The following is a 25408-nucleotide window of genomic DNA, read 5'->3' on the forward strand; positions in this document are numbered from 1 at the left end:
TATAAACAAACGACCTCTACGCAACGTTATCTCGTATTTCGTTCAGGATAACCCTTTGTTTTTAGAAAGAGGTGGTTTAAGTGAGGATAGTTGAGGATTAAACTGTCCCATCAGGCCGTGAGCTCTGCCATCACCGACGTCTCTCTGCATCATTCTGCGCGATCGTGTTTGTCAGTGCTGCTCATATACATACAGAGAGAATGAGGCTATATGACACTTAAGGCATCACCAGGTATGTCATAATGCAACTGTTAAAAATTCGGTGCAAGAAGAAGCTTCATTAGGCACTGAACACAACCTTTTCTTCCTCCTGCCGGTTCACAGACTGATGCTGTAGTGTGATAAACAATGAAACTGAAAGCTCTGCTTTTGCCTTGAGCATCAATGATTTCCAGGCCTGGTGAGTCTAGTATTTGCATCAGAAAATGCTTCAGCACATTAAAAGAAGACTTAGGGAAAGTGATGTATGGATGCCATGCATTCATTGAGATTGGCTAGCACTTTTGTCGTGGCAAAATTATATCCCGTACTTATTAGACTTAACTGCTCACTAGTTGCCTTAGCAACTAATGCATTGGCAGAATGATAGCATCTTTATACCCACATCCAGCCCTGTGCAACGAATGCATAAGGAGTCTGCGCAGGCCATCCACTTGTGTGCACATAGGCTAGCAAGCAGGGATGGACGTGGAATCATATCCCTCTGAGAAAATGAATCAAGTGAAATAACACACTATCGGTTCGAATCACACGTCCATTTCTGTCTGAGAGACTAATGCGACTTGGCATCGAGAAGGATGGGCCGATGCAATGCACCACTGGGCTCCAATGTATTTTATTTACCTTGCGTTTCCTGGTTTCGGCAGAGCCACTCCACACAAAGCACTGGTATATGACCCGCAGATTCTGCTTCCAGTTCTCCACTTTAAAACTGGTCACATGGGAGCACCCGGCCGGACTCATGACAGAAACCACATTCGAGTTTCTATGTATTTCAGCGATGAAATATGCTCGATTTAAGTCACGAGGAGAATTATCCACCAATTGTTCCGTTTTGCCAGGCAATGCAGTGAGCCACGACAGGGTCGAAGATGCGTGCGTTACACATGCGGAGATCTTTGCTCAATATCCTTGCTCCATGAAATTGCCGCCCATGATGATATAAAAGCAAGCAAGCTTCTGGAAAAACGGATTTGATATTGTATTTTCCAAGTCGGCTGTTCTAATGGACGGCAATGGAATTCAACTGAGAACCGTGGACGACGCAATCCTGGCAACATTAAACGCGGATTGGCAGATGGCTTATTGTTCACGGCTGTGATTGGCCATCACGCGTGCCATTTCCGTTCAAGTCCCGCCTCATTTTGAGAAAAGCACAACCTGATTGGCTAATGAAACGCTCGTCTTCGTTCAAAGACATGTACGCCGCTTGAGAGCTCGCGATTGGCTGCAACGGCATCTCGAGTCAGTCCTGCTTGTTGGTTATGTCATTCAAGTAAAAAAAACATACGGTCACATGCCCACCTGCGTTGAAGTTGTGAAATTTAAAAAGCTGTGTTGTCATGAGCGTGAGTTGCGGCGATCATTCACGTTTCTTTACTGTGTTCGGTGGAAGTGGAGCGTATTATTTGTGCTCACGTATCACACAGCAGTGCGCTTGCTGATTTACAGTATTAGTTAAAACTGAAACACTGTATTTTTGTCAGGACTGGATTGATAATATTAAACGACACATTTTTTTACTTATTACACAGTAGTGCACAATAAAAACTGTAAATCTTATAAACAACAAAATTTGTTTAATTAGTGAAAATTAAAACATTATATTTTGTCAGGAGTGACTTGATAAAAATGCAGAAGTAAAATAATTATTACAATTATAAAACTGTAAAAACCGTAAAAAAAATGTTTTGTTGTTTAACTGGTGAAAACTGAAGCAGAATATTTCGACAGGACTGATTTCATCAAATTAAACGACACATTTTTACTTATTCAAAATTAGTGCAACATAAAAACTGGAAATCCTATAAACAATTTATGAAAAACAACCAAATTTATTCAATTAGTGAAAGCTGAAACAGAATATTTTGTTAGGACTGATTAAATTAAACAAGCAAAATAAAATAAAAAATAATCATAATTAACAATAAAATGTAAAAACTTTCAATTCTATTAGCACAACAAAAATTATTGAATTATATATAATTGGCTAGTACCACAGGAATACAAGATATTCCAGTCAAGCACATGTCTGGGTCAAATTTGACCCGTATCTACAATTACATAAAAATAAATTGCCTGAATTTCGAAAAGATAATTATTGATTTTTATTTTAATGACAATTATACCAAACATGTTATATGTGAGAAACATAACCCCAACATGTATTTGTGAGATTCACTTTAAAATAGTTGTGTTAGCTTCCAAGACTTTCATGACTAATTTATTTATGGTATACCCCACAACATGGGAGACCTCTAGAGGACTGAAACAACAGCACAACTGCTTAGCCACAGGCCTACATACCTGACATCTTATAAATCACTCCTATGCCGTAGAGTTGACTGAAGGAACAGCAATTCACACATTCATCTTCAGGGTGATAAACATTACATCAAACAGTGGGTCATTCAGTTAAGTTAATGTGGTTTTGGGGTGAATGAACATACAATTAGAGAAGCTGTCACTCTGTGAGCTGATCATACAAATATAAAAATGTACTAAATGTAAAAATCAAGACAGAAAAAACATAGCAGGATTTTGTATTTTACAGCACCAAAATGATGACTCCCTCTGTTGATGTTAAGATCATTCTGTGGAATCGGTATATCATATTGGTCAGATGCAGTTGAAGTTTAAAGTTTACATGTACTTAGGTTGAAGTCATTAAAACACATTTATCCACTCCACAGATTTATTATTAGCAAACTATATTTTTGCCAAGTCGTTAAAGTGCATGACATGAGTAATGTTTCCAAAAATTGTTTGCAGACAGATTGTTTCACTTTTAATTGACTATATCACAATTCCAGTGGGTCAGAAGTTTACATACATTAAGTTAACTGTGCCTTTAAGCAGCTTGGAAAATTCCAGAAAACGATGTCAAACCTTTAAACAATTAACCAATTAGCTTCTGATAGGAGGTGTACTGAACTAGAGATGTTCTTGTCAATGTATTTTAAGGCCTACCTTAAAATTCAGTGCCTCTTTGCTTGACATCAAGGGCAAATCAAAAGAAATTAGCCAAGACCTCATACCTGGGAGCAATTTCCAAATGCCTGAAGGAACTACGTTCATCTGTACAAACAATAGTGCGCAAGTATAAAAACCATGGGACCATGCGGCCATAATACTGCTCAGGAAGGAGACGCCTGATGTCTAACCGAGATGAAAGTAGTTTGGTGTGAAAAGTGCAAATCAATCCCAGAACAACAGCAAAGGACCTTGTAAAGATGCTGGAGGAATAAGGTAGACAAGTATCTATATCCACAGTAAAACAAGTCCTATATCGCAATAACCTGAAAGGCTGCTCAGCAAGGAAGAAGTTACTGTTCCAAAACCACCATAAAAAAGCCAGACTACAGTTTTCAAGTGCACAAGGGGACAAAGATCTTACTTTTTGGAGAAATATCCTCTGGTCTAATTTTAACAAAAATGTAACTGTTTGGCCAAAATGACCATCATTATGTTTGGAGGAAAAAGGGTGAGGCTTACAAGCCGAAGGACACCATCCCAACTGTAAAGCAAGGGGGTGGCAGGATCATTTTGTGGGGGTGCTTTGCTGCAGGAGGGACTGGTGCACTTCACAAAAAAGATGGAATCATGAGGAAGGAACATTTTGTGGATATATTGAAGCTACATCTCAAGACATCAGCCTGCCGCAAATGGGTCTTTAATGGACAATGACCCCAAGCATACCGCCAAAGTTGCAGAAATATGGCTCAAGGACAACAAAGTCCAGGTATTGGAGTGACCATCACAAGCTCTGACCTCAATCCAATAGAAAATTTGTGGGCAGAACTGAAACAGCATGTGCGAGCAAGGAGGCCTACAAACCTGACTGAGTTACACCAGTTCTGTCTGGAGGAATGGACAAACATTCCAGCAGCTTATTGCGAGAAGCTTGTGGAAGGCTACCAAAAAAGATTGACCCAAGTTAAACAAGCTTAAATAAATAATTATTACTATTATTCTGACATTTCACATTCTTAAAATAAAATAGTGATCCTAATTGACCAAAGACAGCGAATGTTTTCTATGATTAAATGTCAGGAATTGTGAAAACCTGAGTTTAAATGTATTTGGCAGAGTATGTCAAATTCTGACTTCAACTGTAGATATGGCTCTATTCCTTTAACTGGTTGTAAATAGTTCAAAAAAATTATTATTTTTCATTTTGTGTTGTTGCAATGTAGATAAGTATACACATGCAATTCTGACCACTATTTTGAACAAAGTAGTCCAGTATCTTTATTTGTATGATCATAAATGATGCAGTGGCATTTCAACCAAGCACTGATAAATAAAACACTGACAAAAATGAGTTCTTGTTTAGGGTGCACTGTGACAGAACAATACAAATTCCACACATTTATGTTTTCCTCCAATATAGTCCATACTCAATAGAACTGATTTTGCTCTCGTGAAGGTTTTCCAGCTTTGGGATGAGGGGCGGCAGGGCAAAGCATTGAGCTGCCCGATAGCCTCAAGAGTAGCTTGACGTCTTGCTGCCGACATCATCCTCTTGCGTTCCCATACTCTAAAATACAGAACAGACAACGGAATGCTAGAATTAAGTTCTGGTTAAAAACATCTTCGTATGATTACCAATTTGGAATATCAAGAAATTTCCACACATCTTTCTTTAAATCGGTGTACAAGCTTGTCAAAAAAAATTTAACTGGGTACCTTTTGCACAAACTGGGGGTTTACAGTGATTTCTTGATCCATGGACTTTAGTTTCTCATCCAACTCTATACATTTCAGCATCTGCATAGGGGTTAAAGGCAGACTACAGTGAGCCATCAGTGAACAAATCTAAAACACCTTTGTAATAACCTAGAACCAGAGTGAGATTACTCAGGAGAAAAAAAAAAAAAAAAGGCAGGGCATTTTATGTTTAAACATCTGGTAAAACTAACACTACATATTAACTTTCATTAATAGATGATTAACAAAAATATATAAATGCAGAACAGATCAATAGTGCATGTAAATATCAAGTGCTCTTCAAAAGTCCACATTAAAAATCTGTGATTCAAATATCAAATTGGAAACAATATTAGTTTTAGGATAAAAAATAAAAAAAAGAACAAAATTATGACGTTATTGTTAAATTATAATGTTAATATAATTAACATTATGATGAAAAAAAAAAACTAATATTCAAGATTCTGCACCATTTCTAGGTAACTAATCTCTTAAGCAAATCTGAGACACTGACTGTGTGATCTCATTGCACACAAGATGATCTTTGTAACATTTTCAAACCATGCTAGGATAACGTGATCACATTTAAGCAAAAGGAGAACTAACCCCAACTAAAATACCAAAACATTTTTGATGTTCTGATGCTAATTTTTCAATTCAACTTTTCACTCAAATTGAAATGACGACAACATAAATTGTACTGGAAACAAAATGCATTAAAAAAAACCTGGAAAAATGCAAAATGAACAGCAAATGAAGCTTTTATGACATTTAGACTATTTAAAAATGTTAAGCATAATAAAAGTCTGTTAATGTTAGAAATAATGCTGTCAGTCATTTTAAAATGTGTAATCTTGATTAATCGCAGATTTTGAAAGTGTTGAAATTTGACACTATATACACTTAATTTCCTGTCAAAATGCATTTATTTCCATCTTAAGAAAAAAAAACACCACAATATGTAGCAATATAATGGTTCATTAAAATTTTCCAAACAAAGCCTTCCACTGTTTAAGGACAGAAATGCACTCAAATAGCGCCAATTCAAGTCAAATTAAACATTTCTCAAAGTTGAATTGGGAGTTTGACTAATATAAAGAACTAGACCCCAAATAGGTTGCATATTTATTGCAATGGGCATTAAATATCTTACACTTTCATCCTCCACAATATTAATCAGCTGGCAGACTGTGGCTATCCGCTTTTCTACATCATGAATCATGCACCATTTTGCATATGAAAAGCGCTTGCGACAAAAAGCTCAATTTTAATGAAAGTTAAGACCTGACTAAATTCTGTGGTAAATAATATGCGCCTTACATAGAAATCAAGTATTTTTGAACCCATCACAAGTACCATCTGGGCTTATTTTCTACAATAAATAGCATTAGGAGGTCCTTTCTTCATAATTTCAACATTGACACAGAAGTGTTGATGTGTGGGCGAATTGGCTTCTCCAATCGAAAGTGATCATCTCTATCCTAAAGCACCTCTCTGTCTAACCGCTTCTGTACCATAGCATTATTGAGCCAGTTCCTCTGTATGGTGCCATCTGTTTTTTTTTTTTTTTACAAATGCTTAAGTCACCAATAAGAACAAACTCTTAAAGACAACACATTTAGCTAGCAAACTCATTGGTATTCCCACCCCCAACTTATCTGACCTCTATCTCTATCTAACCTCTTTCTGGGCTCTTCTCACTATGAAGGGCTCTTGATTTGTGCACTATGAAGAGAGCATAGCATTACAGTTTGAATGTACCCTTCCAAAAGTCTTGTGAGAGGGCCCCTTGTGAAAAAATGTACTTTCTTACTTTTGTTTGGAATGACCTTTTGAGTGGCGTCTAATTCCCGAAGTGCCCTTAAAGGGCGCAAAAATACAGTTATGAAAACACCCTGTGTGTGTGTCTGTGGTGTGTTCATGAGTGTTTATGCAGGTTTGTGCTGTATTACAATAAATGTGTACATCACAATTACGAAATGCTTTCAACTTTTTAAATTAATCACATAGTTTAACGTGTTCATTCTGAGAGCTCTAGTTAGAAATTCATGTTTTTACAAAGTATTCCCAAATAAACTTAAGATAAATTGCCAAACAGAATCGGAAATTATGGAAAAGAAAAACTATGAGGGGCAATTTTATGTTCTATTATATTATCTAATTTTAAGCTTCAGGCCTTGTTTCACATTAACAATGAATTTAGGGAAACATTATAGCATAATTACAAACCTCTTGGTCAATTTTGTGGAGCATTGCAGGGTTGTTGTATTTCTCAGGGTTGTCATGGAAACAGACCATGCCGTCTTTCTGGTTGATACTTGCATAAATCTCACCATCCTCAATCTGTGAGAATTAAGAGAACAGCTTTGAGCACCAACAAACCTCAAATATGAACAGAAACCCTAAGTAAATTATGTGATGTGTAACACGAAACAGCACATGGAAAACACAGATTATTTCAGACGAGGAAAAACATTAGTCACCGCAAAAGTATTCAGTGAAAGTTCAGCGATTCTCAAAGGGACAGCTTCTTGAAACTGATGTAAAATAAACTCATCTGATTAGAAGAGCTATGTATAATTATGAGGCTGGCTTCCTACCATATGTAAGACATATTTCTCAGCTTCTTGAGCGCCGGAAAGCTGAACTCGACTTGCCATGTCTTGTAAAGATAACGTCAAGAATGTCTGTCAATCACAAGAACAAAGAAATGATTACTTCCTTTTGGAATACATTTTACAGTAACAGCACAGTATCATTTTCTCACCCACTTTTTCAGCCATCTTGGTTCTGGAAGTATTTTTTCCATAGGGATTTCATAAAAGAACTCAAAGCCATAAATCAAACCAACTAGATCCGAGGTGAATCACAACATTACAAACTTTGAGAAAGTAGTGTAGGGAGATGTTGTGGATGTTTTTTTTCTTCACGATGATGGTAAGAAATAATGCAGACTGATGGCTTCAACAGAAGCATATACCATATGTTAACAACCTCAGAGCTCACAATTAAAAGGTTTATAAGCCATTACTAAAAATCAATTGTTCTGTGGAGAAAATGAATGGGATTTTTACTTCTAGAAGCAGACTGTTGTGCTCTACTATCCTCTAGTTGTGAAAATTATTATGCAAACAATTATGCACTCCATTGGAAAAAAGAACAATGCATGGTTAATCAGTATAAAATTAACATAAAAGGCAGACCTTGGTTAGCCTCTGAATGTTTTTCTTGTAGAGCGAGGACAGACATTGTTTGACTAGACCGGTGTTGCTGTCCCGTGTAAACGTCTCGCTATATTTGTTCACCACACCACGGAGCTCTGCAGGATTGTTGGAGGCATACATCTGAGCCAGCTCATGGTAAGCATTACTGAGGGGCTTTAGAACATACACACACATACAGAAAAGATTATTAGCTTATGGGGCCCTTTAAAGTGCTTTTCTGAACTGAATCCCAGTATAGGGCAAAGAGCATTAATGCTACATTACCATGTTGTGGCAGAAAAGCTCACCTTGATGAATCTTCCCACGATCTGTGATGTGTATTTGGGTAGTTGCTGTACTTTGCCATGAAGGATAAGGGACACCAGAATGTACTTCTTGTACGCTTCTAACATGATGTGACTAACAGCCATCGCTGGAGTGGTTATTGCCTGAAGAAAGAGAGTGCGACTTTCTTTTAAACTGAAGTAAGTAATTACTGCGACACTAGTGGCTTTCTATATGCACCGCTCAACTGATGATGTTCAAACAGTCACATAGTCCCACCCCCAACTCACATGTTCTTTTCCCTCATCATTTACTCACCCTCATGTTGTTCCAAACCCATATGACCTTCGTTTCCAACGGAAAATAAAAAGAAATGTTAGGCAGAATGACAACCTCAGTCACCACTCACTGCTTCATTGCATCCTTTTTGAATACAATGAAAGTGAATAGTGACTGAGGCTGTCACTTCATCCGCTTATTTCTTTTGGAATAAATAAATTAATACAAGTTTGGAACAACATGAGGGTGAGTAGATGATGACAGAACTATCCTTTTAATGCTCACAGAGTAAAGAAGAGTAAGTTATTTAGAGTGCTTATTTAATAAAAACTTGTGATATGAAGATTTCTGACCAGTAGAAGGAAACTGCAAAACTGTATGAAAGTTAAATACCTGTTCAAAAAAATACAGTGCTCGCTCAAAGTTCTTGAGACCTGTGTAGATCATTCCGCCATAGTAGTAATAACATAGAAAGTGCTTTGCATCATACGCTCCGTTCTCCTTACAAATATCCATCATGTCCAACTCTAGGAATGGAACTGCATGTTTGAAGCACTTAGCTAAGAGGCATAACTGTAAATATAGAATTATATCACACAATAATTGTTAGTTATGCAATAATCACATCTGTCTGAATAAAGTAACTGTAGAAATGAATGCTCTGGTGTAAACGGTTTGTAGTATTTGACTAGTTAAAGTCTGGCTGCAGTCATCTGCTATTGTTGCCAAACACAAGTTGAATTTACCAAAACACAGACGGAGTTTAGACAAAACATAGTGATTTCATTTTTTTAATTTTAAACATCATTTCAAATTAAAAAGACATTTAAACATCTTTGTCAGAAACAAGGTTAAGCTTATTCTGCAGTACTGCCACATCTATTTTTTCACTATCGGGCAAGTGCGAGCCAGGGCTATCAACTGGTCAGTCAGGGCCAATTGCCTCGGACCTCAAGCCATGAGACCAAAATCGATCTGCATTCCAACTACAGCTGGGTATTGATACAGATTTCCAGATACGATTCACAAGCTCCTGATTCGATTCCGATCTCAATTTCATTCGACTCGTTTTCGATTCATATGGGTAAGTTTCTATTACAATGTCCAATTTGCTTACATAAAAAAATTAATTCTCTCTTAGCTTATGCTCTTAATTATTATGGAACTTTCTAGGCCACCCTTCTAGGTGCAATTCGAAAATAAAAATTTTGCTAATTATATTAGTTTTCATAAAATTTGACATTTTAGCTTTTTTGAAAAAAAAAAAAAAAAAGTCTATTCCATCAAGTAATGTCTCAAAATTTCATATATCATGTTGCATATATATGTTTGTTAAATTTTTATTGTTTACTTGCATAATTTGTCCTATTTATAAGTATTTATGTAAATATATAGAACACATGCTTAATCAGTACTGTCTCTTTAAGACTAGCGGCTTCAGCCAGTGAGCGCATATAACGAGAAAAAGATGTGCGTAATTTTTTTAGCGCATCCATACATAATTAGAATTAAATGTTCTATTTTGGTTGTTTCTAATCAACAACTGACTGTAAAATGAGGGAAGCTTAAGTTGAGTTATCAGACTCTGGATACTAGCTAGCCCAGTGACCCCGCCCCCAATCGGCCTTCTTTGGCCCAAGGGTAATCGGCATGCCAAAGGCGCTTGGCAGTTGGCCCTGAGCAGGCACGATGAAGCCCTGGAAGTAACAGTGGGAAACGCAACTGGCACGCACTAGCACGCCCTCATTTACAAAATTAATTATTACAATAACAGACTATTTACTACAACAAACTGATTATTTGAAGAATCTAAACCTACTTATAGAACTATCATGGCCTTTTATCATAGTTTATGTTTGTCACAAAGCTAGCTTCACAATAGCTCCTCAATTACACACTTGTTATGCATCTGTAAGAACTTCACTATTTATAATAACTCAAAAAATCTGTAATTACAGCAATCTTGCTTTCTCAACATCTTGGTGGCCCCGTGCCAGAACTGAATTTTCTATTCCATTTAATAGAATTTTATCCAGCTATTCTGATTGCTGACTCACCTGACACAGGTCTGCATGAACTGAGGTAAGCTGGTTTGTGTTCATTTGCATTTTGTCTATGGCCTGTTTGATTATACTTATTCCACGCAAGGGCTGCGGATGACAAAATAACATTAATGTCATTTTTGCCATTCAATAAAAAATGGCAAAACAATAACTTAACTTCCACATGCAACAGTCGCACACTTACCTGTTTTCTTTCTACAAGGGCATTTGTCAACTGGTGGCATAGACCAGCAACTGTACAGAAGAATAGTAATAAAAACATAAAGAACCATCAAAACAGAAAAAATAAAGCATATATATAACAGTGCTGCTGTAATGCTGTGTGTACATGTGTCTGTGGCATATCGGATATGTTCTCCGTTGCAGGTGCTGATGAAGAGCTGGACTTGGGAAAACAAGGTCTCAAAATCAGGGATGCTTGGCATGGAAAACTTCACAAACCTGTAATGCAATACAAAAACCTTTTCAGTTTGGCACAAATAGGCTTCATGAGGTGACCTCTCTCACATCCTGCTTTGTTAACATCATATTTTAAGACTTCTAATATGAAAATCTTGTATCAACTAAAAAAAAAAAAGTTATTCAAAATTTAATCACATTCAACAAATATCAATGACTTACAGAACAGCTAAAACACCAAGGGAGTGCTCTTGAATGTCCAAAGCTCCAAGAACAGTGTCCAGATGGGATAGGTTCTTGGCCAGAAGCTCCCCACTTTTATTGATCAGTTCGCATAGTTGAGTCATCTGACCTGAGAACCCAAGACAGAGAGGGACAAAACTGCATTAAACAGCAGGCAAAACGTAAACATATAGTACTATTGTATTGACGTTGCAATGTGTTGTTTTAAGATGATGATGACCCGACAATTTCCCTGTATTATCATTCTAAGCCAAGCCATTAGTTTAATAAGGCAGAAATCATGTGTCAGTTTAGATCTCAGCATCTTTATAGCCACTTCTGCCCAATACTATCCAACAAGGTTTATTACTAATGACTCCGCTAACATGGTACGTCCAGTTTTTTTCCTCCAAAAAGAGCGTAACCGTTCAAGCAACGACTATAATGTCTACATATTATACAGCATTTAAAAATTCACAAGGGCTCGTTCTGATTTCCAGATGCATTTCCAGAACAAGAAAAACAAATACCATGTGTTACTCACTGAAATATAAACAACTAGCATGCTATCACGCTAACTGCTCCTCCTGTCGGGTTTTAGCATTATGCTAGTTAGCCCATGTACTCTTTAGCATGATTTTCATCCACAATGGCCATGTAAATGTTGATACCTTGAGCGGAGAGTTGCCGCACATTGTTCACGAACTGCTCCAGAGCTGAAGCCATAGTTTCGCGCTTTTGTTAAGCTGTTTTTCATTCAAATGTCAGAAGCAACTCTACTACACAGAAGTGACGGGCCCACAGCCGCCAACTACATCCAGATATCGCGAGGTTTGACTTACACATCCAGATATCGCCAAGTATATGACTAACACATCCAGATATCGCGAGGTTTTACTGACAGCTCAGATTCCACGATATTTCAGGGAAATGCATTTCCATCAGGCACTTTTCCACTAGAAATCAAACTCCATGGTTGAAATCGAAATCATATTGGCTTTCATTACATGCACACATAACAGGTATATATTCAGGGATAAATGTGTTACATCAACAGCTTCTGGTCTTTGAAAATAGCCGTGTATCTTTAAGAAGTCTAAGGAACTGTGTCATTATTTCATCCGGGGCGAATTTTTCCGCAAAGATGCATCGACTAAGGAGATCATCGGCTTCAATTCCTTTTCCAGGCAAGGAAAGGCAGGAGTAGGAGCGGTCAGACTTTGTCTGGATGTTAATGGAAAATGTTGACAGCTTCATTGAATTCTACCCGCTCAACACCAGTTTCATGTACAACAGTAAAGAGAAGACTCAGGGGTGCCTTATGGGAAGAATTTGCAAAGATAAAGCCACTTATGAACCCATAAATACTGTATGTCTTTATATTACTTAAGTCTGGAGTTATACAAATGCAGGTATCTCCTGACCTCCTCACACACGTGCTCATACACTGTTGTTGTTTCCTGATGTTAAGGAGCAAATACATCTTCTAGTGCTACTTCGTGAAAGCAACGGCTCAACTGTGAGTGTTGCCACCTTGTGGACCCACTAATTCTTGTAAATGATTATATGCTCTTGCGCATACTGTGCGTTCAGAGAACGCGCGGTTTGCAAATTCAGGCAGCGGGCCTTCAGTGCTCATGCACCCTGCTGATGACCTAGCGTTTGCGCATGACCGAAGTATACTTTATATATACTTAGAGAGAGAAGCGTGTCTAGCACACATTTACATAGGAAAAAGAGAGAAAAAATAAGTTTGATATGGATGGGCCCTAAAGGCTAGGGTATCCTTCATCTTCGTCTCATGCAAGGTCGAGTGGGCACTATGCTCTTTTGACAGTAAGTATACATCTGCTTTGTGATAATCTTTAGAATAGGCAATGGCAGTCGTGTGTGCAGACAAAACACACGAACGAGCAAGGACAGTCTGCATGTCGACAAAAATTGGGCTGCTTACGGAAAGTCCGTGCTGTGTGGACTACGCTGATGACGAGACGTACCGGTGTAGTGCCGAATTTTGACTCCCTCGTATCGTTATGTTTAGGGGTAGGGATGGGGGTGGGTAGGGACCAATAAGGTTAAGGCAAGGGGTGGGTGTAGGGGTGGGCTTTAGGGATAAGGGCCAATAAGGCAGGGGAGAGTCTGAATCTAGTGAGCAGTCAGATTTTGGCATTTGGAAAACCTTAGTATAATTTTGTGGCCATTGGAAGGGCCTTATTGTAATGTAAGATGATGAAAAACAACGATTTTGCAAAATTATTTTTAAGTGCTTTATTTTCATAATATTAATTTATTATATATGACAGATAATATAGTCAAGTAGTGTAAATCTAAAGACTACCCTTTGCAGTTTGTTTTTATGCATATTAATTAATAATTTGTTATATATCATGTTTTAATGAATCATTTAGTTAGTGTAAAAGTCATGTAGGTGTATTATCTTACTGGCACAACATAAAAATAGCATTTTTTATTTTAGTTTAGCTTCTTCCGTATTTTATTTCCGAGTTTCATGTCGTAAAAAGAAGGACCTTTCCGTGTGCACTTGAATGCATTCATATGATCCCATCGTAAACAATCTTTGGCTGGGTATTTTCCGTGACAGTCTTCACCAGAAATAGAAGACTAGTTTGCAGATTTGAAGGACATAAACAAAGTGGTAAGAGAAAAACGGTACATACAAGACTAGTGTGTCATTACCGAACACCACTACGCAAATACTACAAAAGAGTTGCGTTTAAACCCTGCAATTCAACACCAGCGACCACTGGAAAAGCATGAGATCGCGACCCTCTGACCCACTCAAAACAAACAAAAGACACTCAAACAAAGACAAACGCGTTTACAAATGTGCAAAACAACAGAGAGCCAACAGAATGAGATGAGATACAACACGATAAGCTTCATTCAGCAACCAAACAGCTCCCTGTATCACTAAATCTACCCTCATATGAATACATGAAGCTTTGCCTACTACAAAGAGACAGCGTTGGATCTGTAGGACTTTGGATCGGTGGACTTTGAAGTTGACCATGACTTTATTACCGATGATTGTACGGTGGGTTAAGAGAAGCGCGTCATCAATCTACATTCACCGCTGCGAAGCCAACATGTCCACGAACAACAGGAGACTGCGAATCCTGGTGGACATGGACGGTGTCATCGCAGATTTCGAGGGAGGGTTTTTAAAGAAATACCAAGCAAGGTATCCGAATGAGCCGTATATATCATTAGACGACAGAAGAGGATTCTGGGTGTCCACACAGTATGGGGAAATGAGAAGTGACCTGTGTGTAAGTGTATACATTTCAGCTTCAAATGTGACACAGTGGTGTCAATCAGCTGATCTGATCACTAGCTTCAAAATACCTTAAAGGTGCACTTAGCCATTTTTTCCTCATAAAAAGAAATGACTCCAAAAGAAATAAATATTCATATTGTACATACTGTATGAATAAAAACATGAGCACTTTCATGAAATTAACCTTATAAAAGCTATTGTATTCTACATGAAGAGGGTCACCTCATGGGGGCTGCCATGTTGAGATCACATGACCAGGTGAATATTACTTGCTTGATCTCAGTAACTGCCCTGTTATTGGACACTCTCACTCGTGGATTAAATTAATTATGGCTGACTGTGAATAGTGAATTAGTACAATGTTAACGTTATCTGAAAACTATTGCATTTGAATGACACTGCTTCCATGCCACTAGGTGTCAATCCAAGTCTGTATTAAAAAACGACTAAGTGCGCCTATACATTTTAGATGTTGCGACCTGAAAGAGTGTCTTAAAACTTAGTGTGCTAACTACCTAGACACCATTTTTGGACACATGCCTAAAAATGTTATCTAGGTGCTGAGTAGGCAGGGTTCCCTCAGTAATGAAAAATCTGGAAATATGAATAATTTGGAGTTTTAAAATGTGATTTTCAGGCCTGGAAATGTAATGGAAATTAATTGGTAAAAAATGAGGCAACCCTGACTAGCTTTTCAGACACAGTAGTAGTATACATATTGAATGAAGATAATCTAAATATAATGGTTGCATTGATTGCAGGAGAAGGCCATCAGCATTTGGGAGTCCAAAAACTTCTTCATCGAGCTTGACCCTCTTCCTGGAGGAGTGGAGGCTGTGAAGGAGATGTCCAAGATGGAGAAGTAAGTTAAACAAGGTTTGGCATCTCAATACGCTGTTATTGAAAGATATAAACATGTGTTGTAGGTTTACAGGACCTATTATAAACCACATCAATATACCATCCACCCTCCAGGAGAATTTACAAAAGAGACGGATAAGCGTGGCTAATCTGCCATTCTTTAGAGTAAATGTTTAGTCTATATATATTAGCGGCTGTAGAATGGTCTTTAAGAGCAGATTTTTCTTTCCTTCACCCAGTACAGATATCTTCATTTGCACCAGTCCAATAAAGCATTACAGCTACTGCCCATATGAAAAGGTAAGATTCTCTTAAACTCAGATTCAAGGGCTATTTCACCCCTATTATTTACTAACCCTAATATCTCTCCAAACACGTATTACTTTATTTCCTTAGTGAAACATCATAGGAGAAGTTCAGTAAAAATGTCTGAATTGCTCTTTTCCACACAATAAAAATGTATGGGGACCAGTGGTTGTCAATCTCCAAAAAATGACACACATAAAAAAAAGCACCACAAAAGTTGTTCATAGGACTTACACAAAACTCTCATATGGTTTTAGAAGACATGGAATAAAGTGTGCAAGGAACAGAATGACATTTTAGTCATTATTCACTGGAAACCATTCCTTGAAAATTATACAACTTGTTCACTATATTCCAAGTCTTCTGAAGCCATATGATTGTTTTGTTTAAAGAGCAGATTGACATTTTAGTCGTTATTCTCTTAAAACCTTAACTTGCACATTATACGACTTGTACACTATATTCCAACTCTTCTGAAGCTGTATGATAGTTTTGTGTGAAGAAGAGACTGAAATCAAAGTTGTTATTCACTGAAAATCATGCTTGACAGCCATGGTCACATTCACTTTCATGTTATGGAAAAGAGCAGCTTGAACATTCTGGGTGAGCTTTCTCTTTAAACTGTTAATTTACAGCTAGATTTTGCATGGGTTTAGTAATACGTATGTACACAAGGACTGTGTGCATAATACCCTATTTATGACAAATTCAGCAATGCAACTGCATCATTATATGGACCAGAGTCAGCATTTCAGTGCATTTTCTATCAGTTTCCATGGTTTCCTCTCATAAAGTGTGTTTGTCCCCAGTATGCATGGATAGAAAAGCACCTGGGCCTTGAGTTTCTGGAGCAGATCATCCTGACCAGAGACAAGACCATAGTGACCGGAGACATCCTCATAGATGACAAACCTGATATACTGGGTGAGTAAAAACTGCATCTCAGGTCTGTTGTACCATAATGGGCCCTGATCATTTCTAGATCAAATGCATCTTTCCTAACTTTGAAGGTGTGGAGCCCAAGCCCTCCTGGGAGCACATCCTTTTCACTGCCTGTCACAACAAGCACCTGCCACCAGACCCCTCCCAGCGAAGGCTTCTCTCCTGGGCAGATGATTGGAGGGGTATTTTGGCCAATAAGCGCCAGTAAGACAACCTAAACAACCCATCATGCAACTTGCACCCAATGCTGACATACACTTAACCAGCCATAAGGGGCAACAAGCTGAGGGGTCAATGGTTTTAAATGGTTAGCCCTCTCATGTCACATGCGTGTTCTGTTGATGCTTTCGCCACTCTCATGTGATGTGATGGAAGTGGGGAAACTCACGAATATGAATTTGGTTATGCACAGTAAAAGATTATTTTAAATTGTCTATTTTGATAAACAGTCATTCCAGATGACAAATTCAAGTGCTCTAATAAATATTTCACATAATTTATTTGATAACTAAATCTGCTACTGTCTGCCGTGGTATATTGTTAGCTTGTGGTAAAATACATCAATTGGCTCTGATTCTAAGAGCTGACTGTTTGCTCTAGTGTTTGAATTATTGTCACTGATGAAAAAGGTTGCGGGTTCGATTCTGCCCTTTTTGAAATTTTTATTTTAATAAACCAAGAGTGCATCCGCACGTCTGTGGATGTACATCTTGATTGGGGACACATGTGTTTGCATATTTCTTTGCCATTCAACTGGAAAGGAGTGAGTAGAGTGTGTGTCTGTGTACACAAAAGGACATACAGCTGTCACTCAATAGCCTTTTAACACACGCAAACAAAATGGAAACTCCTGCTCAAGAACAGGCAATGTTCCCAAATCCCTCTGCACGAGATGGAGAAAGTACCCTTCACCCAACCATTAATTTAAAGTTATATGTGCCTAAACATCCAACATTCTGTCAAAATTTCTGTATCCTAGAAACATTGGATCCAAATGAGATTTCAAGAAGACAAATATATATATATTTTTTTTGTTATGCATGCCACATGTGATCATTGCAGGACTCTTAAAAGTAATTATAATAAATACAGCTGCAAGCAGCAATTATGGGGCTAAGCCCTAACAATGGCAACCACTGCACAACCCAAAGATCTCACAGAGCAAATACAGGTCACATTGCCCCTGGATGAATTTGAACACATGACTTTCCGTTCCTTAGTTCAGTGTGCTATCCAGTGTACCACACTGCCGCAACGTTGCCAGTCAACAAAGGGACATACCAAGCTTAGAGGAATCACAGCCGAGCACAGCTGTTTCCATGATCAACTTTATGTTAAGGTAACTTTTCAACAAAGATGCAAATCAACATTTGATTCGGGAAAAGCCCAGTCTCCATTCAGTAAGCACACCACCAAAATCTACAGAACAGACGTTTTTACTGCATGACTGAACCAACAACTCTAGCAACTAATTTTAGTCAGCACAAAAGTGTGGGTTCTTTTATTTAACAATAGGTGGCACTGTCTCCAAACATTTAAGGTATCCTCAGGATAAAATGTTGAAGATGCATATACATTTTCTTTTACATTCAACAATGCATTGAAAAGATATGTATCTGTTTTAAACCAAACATACTGTATATATCAGAAGAACTATAAAATAAGAAGAACAATAAAAAGAATATCTGCAAGCAGAAACTATCAGGGACAAGCCCTGAAACCATTCAGTAAGCAAAATACTAAATGCTCCAGTACAACAGAAATCTATTTAATTGCCTCGTTTAGGTGGATTAACACATTAACAGCCATTCAGCTGACATGCCCATTACCTGGCAAAGAAAACTGACCAGTTATCCTCTGGACATGATATACATGATGCATTTCATTTTTCTTTTAAATCTTACAAGATATATCACTTTTTAATAAAATTTATAATATGGACATTATGGCTGATATTGGGAAAAATCCTTATGGCCCAAGGCCATATCCTTATGAGTCCAAAGACAACAACAACCTTGTGATTTTAGGACACATGGTTAGAATGTTACGGGCAAAAATAGCCCTTTTGACCCATAGGTGGCGCAGTCTCCAAACCTTGCATGTTTCCTCAGATCATGATCCTGATGAAGCATGCCTTTGGTGCTAGGCTCCTAATATAAATGTTTTTATCATCATCTAGAAAAAACGCTATTTAAAAAGGGTAGCTGTGGCAGAGCCTAATACGGGATCGGGTGTGTAGGATCACGACCCGGCCCCGCCCTCCACCCTGCCACAGTAACAAAGACAGTAAGAGTAACAAAGGCCATAACTGTAACTAATACATAGGCTACAACTTTAACATTCTAACATTACTGCAACTGAACATTATTAACATTACCATTTGTATAAACAACACAACAAAAAAAACAGAAATTGATACAGTGCTACACATACAATTGCGTTCATCAACTCAGCACGACTTGAGACTTTTAAGAGACTTAAAGTATTGAATTTTCTCCATTAATAAGCCAAAAGGCGAGCGGCTAAAGTATCAACAGGAACACGCATGTGCGACAATGTTGACATGAGAGGGTTACCTTCTAGACATGACTGTGGAGATTTATAGTAAAAACTGTTTCTCACACACACCTATCATATCACTTCAGAAGACATTAATTTAACCACTGGAGTCATATGGATTACTTTTATGCTGCTTTAATATGATTTTTGGAGCATAAAATGTCTGGTCACCATTCACTTGCATTGTATGGACCTACAGAGCAGAGATATTTAAAAAAAAAGCTTTAGAAAGGGCGAGTAAATGATGAGACCATTTTAATTTTTGGATGAACTATCCCTTAAGCTGTAATAAGCTGAACAGCATTAAAATAATATTTCACCCAAAAAGGGAAATGCTGTCATTATTTACTCACCCTCATGTTGTTCCAAACCTTTACAACTTTCTTTCTTCGATTGAACACGCAAGGAGATGTTAGGCAGCAGAAAGACAGCCTTACTTACCATTCACTTTCATTGTATGAAAAAAGAAGAGCAATGAAATTGGGTCATTCCGCCCAACATCTCCTTTTGCGTTCAACAAGATGAGTAAATTATTACAACATTTTCATTTTTGTATGAGCTATCCCCTTAACCCCTCTTATTCAGTAGTACTCTGCATATGTCCATAATATTTTTAGATTTGGCATTATTATTGATTACCCAAGTATTATTGAAAATATTGAGTAGGGGTTAGAAACAGATGCTGGCAATATTATTGGTATATTTCTATTGTTCATTATTCTTTTTACTGAAGACTTTTCTTAAAATGTATAGTTTACATCAAGCATAAACTGACTAATTTTAAGGGGGGAAAGAGGAACAGTCTCCACGGAAGGGAGAATATTGAAATAGCTAATTCTGTTCTCACTCCTGTCTAACCGCACACACATTAGCATAAGCTGTTTAAAAACTCATTAAGATTTTCACTGGATATTCTCATTCTGATTGGATTATGTCAGCATGAATGCATATTTATATCATTTTTAATTCAGGGTGAACACAACACCCAGAACAAAGACATGTTTATTATTATATCCAACTTTGTTGTGACTGTCTCTAGTTGACTAGATCAGACTGACCATTGCCAAAACACTGCATGTTCAGTTAATGCACTGTGACCACCTGCCTTAAAAGAATAATAGAGGGACTGAGGTGATGTTTTCTTGGACATGTAACACTCTTGACACTAGAGGGCACTCTAAAGACACAGATTTATTAGACCATCTATAATATTGGATGTTGTTTTTTTTAAAGAGAGCCTCATTACTTTTGGATTTTTAAATGAACATTTATGCCATGAGTGTTGGTGTATTTGTTATTTTGCATGACTTTGAAACAAGACAGGGTTATCATCTGTCTGTTAGAATAAACATAGTCTTATAGTTTAAATATTTCGAAGGACTACAAGTACGTAGATGATAAAGAATGTTTGAAGTTCACTGATGTGTTGATAATCAAATACTCATTACTCATGTGTCACTTCAGTAGGAACATTATGTTTTAGCCACAGCGAAAATGGTATTTGCAGGATTTCATCATAAATATGACTCGAGATAATGATATTGTCAGGTACATCCAAATTAATTTGTGCATGACTACAATGAAATTCTGTGAAGTTTAGGAGAACAAGATGGTTTGTTTACTTTTTGCAGTCTGTTACCATAAGTTATGAACAACTTTTAGGAAAGTTATATGACAGAGACATCAGGAATTCTGATGCAATGTAACTCCATAGCTGTACTTTAGGATTTAACAAGCCTCTAGATAAAATGTATATCTGTTATACTTAAATTAAATAAAAAGTTCATAAATCAAAAATCCACACAACTAAAGTGCATACTTAAACAGATACTCTTCAGAAGTTTCTTTTATCAACCAGTTTAAGATGCATTATTATGTAAACCGCCTGTCATGCCTTTGTAAGCTGATTTTGCATAAAGGATTAAAGTTAAAGTAGTTCACAGGATCGATTATAGTGTACTCTGTCACAACAGGAGAACCATTGCAGTCCATTGGTACTAAATTGACCTTACTCAGCAGCACATTTAGCTGAGCCTAGTCCAGTGGCACTGTGACACTTTGCTGTCTGCACTTGCCTTTGTTATTAAAAGGATAGTTCACACAAAAATGAAGGTTCTCTTATAATTTACTCACCTTCTTCATGCCATCCCAGATGGTGTATGACTCTCTTTCTTCTGCAGAACACAAGCGAAGATCTTAAGAAGAATATTTCAGCTCTGTAGGTCCATACAATGCAAGTGAATCGAGGCCAGAACTTTGAAGTGTCAAAAAGCACATAAAGGCAGCATAAAAGTAATCCCCCTTTGGGGATTTGACATGGTTTAATCCATGTCCTCTGAAGCGATGCAGTCGATTTGGGTGAAAAACAAATCGATATTGATATTCTTGTGAAATGTAGAATGTGAAAGTGGATATTTATAGTAAAAAAGGACTTAATATTGATATGCGTCTCACCCACACCTATCATATACTGTAGCTTCTAAAGACATATGGATTACTTTTACGCTGCCTTTATGTGCTTTTTGGAGCTTCACATTTCTGACTACCATTCACTTGCATTGTATGGACCTGCAGAGCTGAAATATTCTTCTAAAAACCTTTATTTAAAAATCTTTCATTTTTGGGTGAACTATCCCTTTAATAGATCTCCAAATTGATTATTTGAGTTTTTGTTGTATTTTGTGCCATGTCATTTTTAAATAGATATACAGATGTTAGTTATCAGGCAGTGTTTCATTAGTAAATGATCATTCAAAATGGAGTTCTCTGTGAAGTTGTACCACATTAAGATTAATGATAAACAAAAGTGGTACTAGAAGCTCTTCGCAGGCGTGAAGGGCCTGGAGTATTCTGGAGATCTTTGACAACATGAAAGCACCTGAAATGAGATGGGGGGGAAAAATAGCAAAAACTAAACCTATTGCCGAAGTTATGCTCCTGGCATACGTTGTGTTTTCATTATTATTAACAGTATTCCTTCAGTCTTTTTCTTTGATAGATAGATTTGATTTTGATTGAATTAGTGACTTTGATGAAAACCTTTACATTTATTTAGAATTATATTACCATTATGTAGTACTTGAGGGATGTTTTTTCTCAGTTGGAGTGTTTTAAGTGATTTTGTTTAGAACTATTAAAAGACAGAATAAATTATAGTAATACAGAGAGATGGAGATTAATTTATGTATATACAATTAAGACGATTATGTAAATGGTCTTAGTGGTATTAACAAGGAGACCTTTTTTCTTTTAAGTCTTTCTCCAAGTACTCCATAACATGCACATGCATGTAAGGTGCCCTAACACGTTTATATCACAGACCACAGCTGCTTTACCATTGTCCTGTTTAATAATTTACTTGAATCCTTTTCAGTCAATTTTCACATGGCAGTCTTGTTGATTTAATTGACGCATGCAATGACTTCAGTGTCCAGGGAGAGAGCTGCAAGTGTGCTCAATTATCTGTGTCACGTTACTCATCTTGTTAATGACTGGTGTATGATCTTGGTGCTCTACAGTTGTATGGATGTCACAGTTTGTTTTGTTTGTTAAGGTTTATTGGACTAAATATAATCACAAATGGTTTAATAAAGAATGGCAACTCAAACCAAGAACGTGTGTTCTTTGTTAGAAACATCTATCTTGGCTTAGAAAATAACATCTCCAAACTATTGGCATCAGGGGGCGCCGTGTCCTCTTGAAGATTAAACATTAAGCGAGGCAATATTTTGTCTTTTTCAAAACACTTCCAGTCTTGGGGTGAGTCTGTTGACAATACATATACATAGGCATAACCTAGCTGACTTAGCTTGAATGGTTAACAATAGGAATAAAGCACAATAACAGGGTTCCAGAAGTAAAAGCCCTATTCATTATCCTCATAGCGGAATATATGTTTAACAATAATGTATACACCTTTCAAGACAGACCTAAAATTAGCTAAAATGGTTAACCAATGATAAGTCAGTGTGACTTCATCTTCATTTTTAAGAAATCATGTTTAATTCCCGAATTCCCAGTGAAGAACTACACTACCCATAATACGAAACAGAGATCCACCAACCAGAGAATTCGCTCTTGCCGTTGCGAATAACATAATCAAGTTGTTTTAAACTACACATACATTTTTAAATATCTAAATATTTTGCAATTAACTTATTACATATAATATATTATTTGTATTCTTATAATCAATGACTACAGTTCAGTAGCTTTATATTGTACCATTTTCAGATTGATTACATCCATCGCAATGCTTCATGGGATGTGGAGTTCACCTCATTTAAGAATTTGTGTACACACTATTATCTTTTTTTCAACAATACGTATTTATACGTGCTACAAATCAAAGTTTGTAATGATGTAATTTTATCTCTGAGCTAGTTTATTTGTTTCACAGACTACAACTCTTTATTTAAATGTTTTTTTAATCCCATGGAGTGAAAAAAATGGGAAAATACTTCTGGAACAAGGCTATTTAAAAGTCGTTAACATACATTCACCCCACAATACACCATTTTACAGCAAGCAGCCTCAAGTCACTAAAGTCACATTATATACTGCATAACTGTAACATAACAGTAATCTATTGTATCTGGATCCTCAGATATTATATAAGACAACCACACACACACACACTCACAAACATACTGGGGTCTCACCATAGTCTTTTTTGTGACATTTGCCCTAATTGTGCTGCAGCCTTGGACTCTTATATGATGTATTCTCTTGAGTATGTGAGAGGAAGTTGGGCTATGACCCCCATATCTCTCTCTCTCTCTCTCTCTCTCTCTCTCTCTCTCTCTCTCAAAATTGGGACAATTTTGTATAATAGCAATAGCCTCATGTTAAAATTACAGCCATCATAGAGAATAAGTGAAAAGTCTCTATTTTTTTCTCTCTCATTGAATGGCTTTCCTGTGTTTACATTTGATGTTCATTCAGAACGTCATTTCCGAAACACCCAGAAAGAGAAAGAGGAATAGAACACTTCAAAATCTAGAATATTCTGGAAGATTTGGAAAAGTTTCTCTGCTGCACAACTCTTGTAAGGCAGTGTTTTTCCCCTTAGCAACAGCAACAAGAATGTTTGCAAGTATGTCCAGGAATTAAATAAAATTCCTATGCAAATAAAATCTTATCACTTAAATTTGTTTTGCCAAATATAAATATATATATATATATATATATATATATATATATATATATATATATATATATATATATATATATATATACACCCTAATTCCAAAATAGTTGGGACAGTATGAAAAATGTTAATAAAAACAAAATGAGTGATTTGTAAATTATATTCACATTTTTCTTAATTGAACAGAAGCCATACATCAACACTGTCCAGAAGCACTGCCGACTTCTCTGGGCTCGGTCTCATCTTAGATGGAAAGTAGAACAGTGGAACTGTGTTTTTTGGTCCGATGAGTCCACATTTCAAATAGTTTTTGAAAAACATAGCTGTCGTGTTCTCCGGGCCAAAGAGAAAAAGGACCATCCAAGCTGTTATCAGCATCAGGTCCAAAAGCCAGTGTCTGTTTGGGCCAGGGTTGTGTTAGAGGCCATGGCATGGGTAACTCGCACATCTGTGAGAACACCATGAATGCAGACAGATATCTACAAACTTTGGAGCAGCATATACTGCCATCCAGCACTGTCATTTTCAGGGATGTCCCTGCAGTTTCAGCAGGACAACTTCAAACCACATTCTGGCCGAATAAGCAGAGAGTGCGGGTGCTAGTTTGGCCTGCCTGCTGTCCTGACCATCACTAATTGAGAATGTGTGGCGCATTATTAAGCACACCATCTGGCAATGAAGACCCCACACAATTGTGCAGCTGAAGACCTGCATAATGGATGAATGGGGGAAAATTCCACTTTCTAAACTTCACAGACTTTTGTCTTCTGTGCCCAAATGCTTAATAAGTGAAATTAGAAGAAATGGTGATGTTTCACAGTGGCAAACACTCATCTGTCCCACCTTTTTTGGAGTGTGTTGCAATCATTTGTTTTGAAATTACTGTGCATTAAAAAAACATTGAAATTCACAG

The 25408-nt window shown here is 37.2% G+C and overlaps 3 protein-coding genes across 5 annotated transcripts in view; 1 reads left to right on the forward strand and 2 right to left on the reverse strand.

The window, feature by feature from the left end:
• The window catches only part of usp22 (ubiquitin specific peptidase 22), a 47032-nt gene extending 45759 nt beyond the window's left edge, over nt 1–1273 (reverse strand). For both annotated transcript variants that reach the window (XM_052103372.1, XM_052103371.1), the window contains exon 1: nt 844–1273. In XM_052103372.1, coding sequence (XP_051959332.1) covers nt 844–963 — 120 coding nt within the window. In that variant the 5' untranslated portion in view covers nt 964–1273. The remainder of the gene's footprint in view (nt 1–843) is intronic.
• A 961-nt stretch (nt 1274–2234) lies between these two features.
• LOC127626912 (COP9 signalosome complex subunit 3-like) lies at nt 2235–14493 on the reverse strand. 2 transcript variants are annotated; one of them, XM_052103038.1, is made up of 12 exons: nt 14423–14493; nt 11381–11510; nt 11088–11200; nt 10944–10993; nt 10754–10846; nt 9090–9269; nt 8441–8581; nt 8133–8306; nt 7530–7616; nt 7159–7272; nt 4909–4989; nt 2235–4759 (listed from the first exon to the last, which is right to left on the reverse strand). In XM_052103038.1, exons 2-12 carry the CDS (start codon nt 11503–11505, stop codon nt 4706–4708), a joined length of 1212 nt encoding a protein of 403 aa, XP_051958998.1. In that variant the 5' UTR covers nt 11506–11510; nt 14423–14493; the 3' UTR covers nt 2235–4705. The 2 variants fall into 2 exon arrangements, with proteins under 2 accessions (XP_051958998.1, XP_051958997.1); XM_052103037.1 differs by lacking the exon at nt 14423–14493 and adding an exon at nt 12052–12218 and having other exon boundaries at nt 2237–4759.
• Nucleotides 14431–22943, forward strand: LOC127626914 (5'(3')-deoxyribonucleotidase, mitochondrial-like). The gene is made up of 5 exons (XM_052103039.1): nt 14431–14670; nt 15440–15540; nt 15779–15839; nt 16655–16769; nt 16856–22943. The coding sequence occupies exons 1-5, from the start codon at nt 14488–14490 to the stop codon at nt 16993–16995; spliced, it is 600 nt and encodes a 199-aa protein (XP_051958999.1). The 5' UTR covers nt 14431–14487; the 3' UTR covers nt 16996–22943.
• The last annotated feature ends 2465 nt before the right edge of the window (nt 22944–25408 follow it).

The sequence above is a fragment of the Xyrauchen texanus genome, chromosome 33, assembly GCF_025860055.1.
Source record: "Xyrauchen texanus isolate HMW12.3.18 chromosome 33, RBS_HiC_50CHRs, whole genome shotgun sequence".
NCBI lineage: Eukaryota > Metazoa > Chordata > Actinopteri > Cypriniformes > Catostomidae > Xyrauchen > Xyrauchen texanus.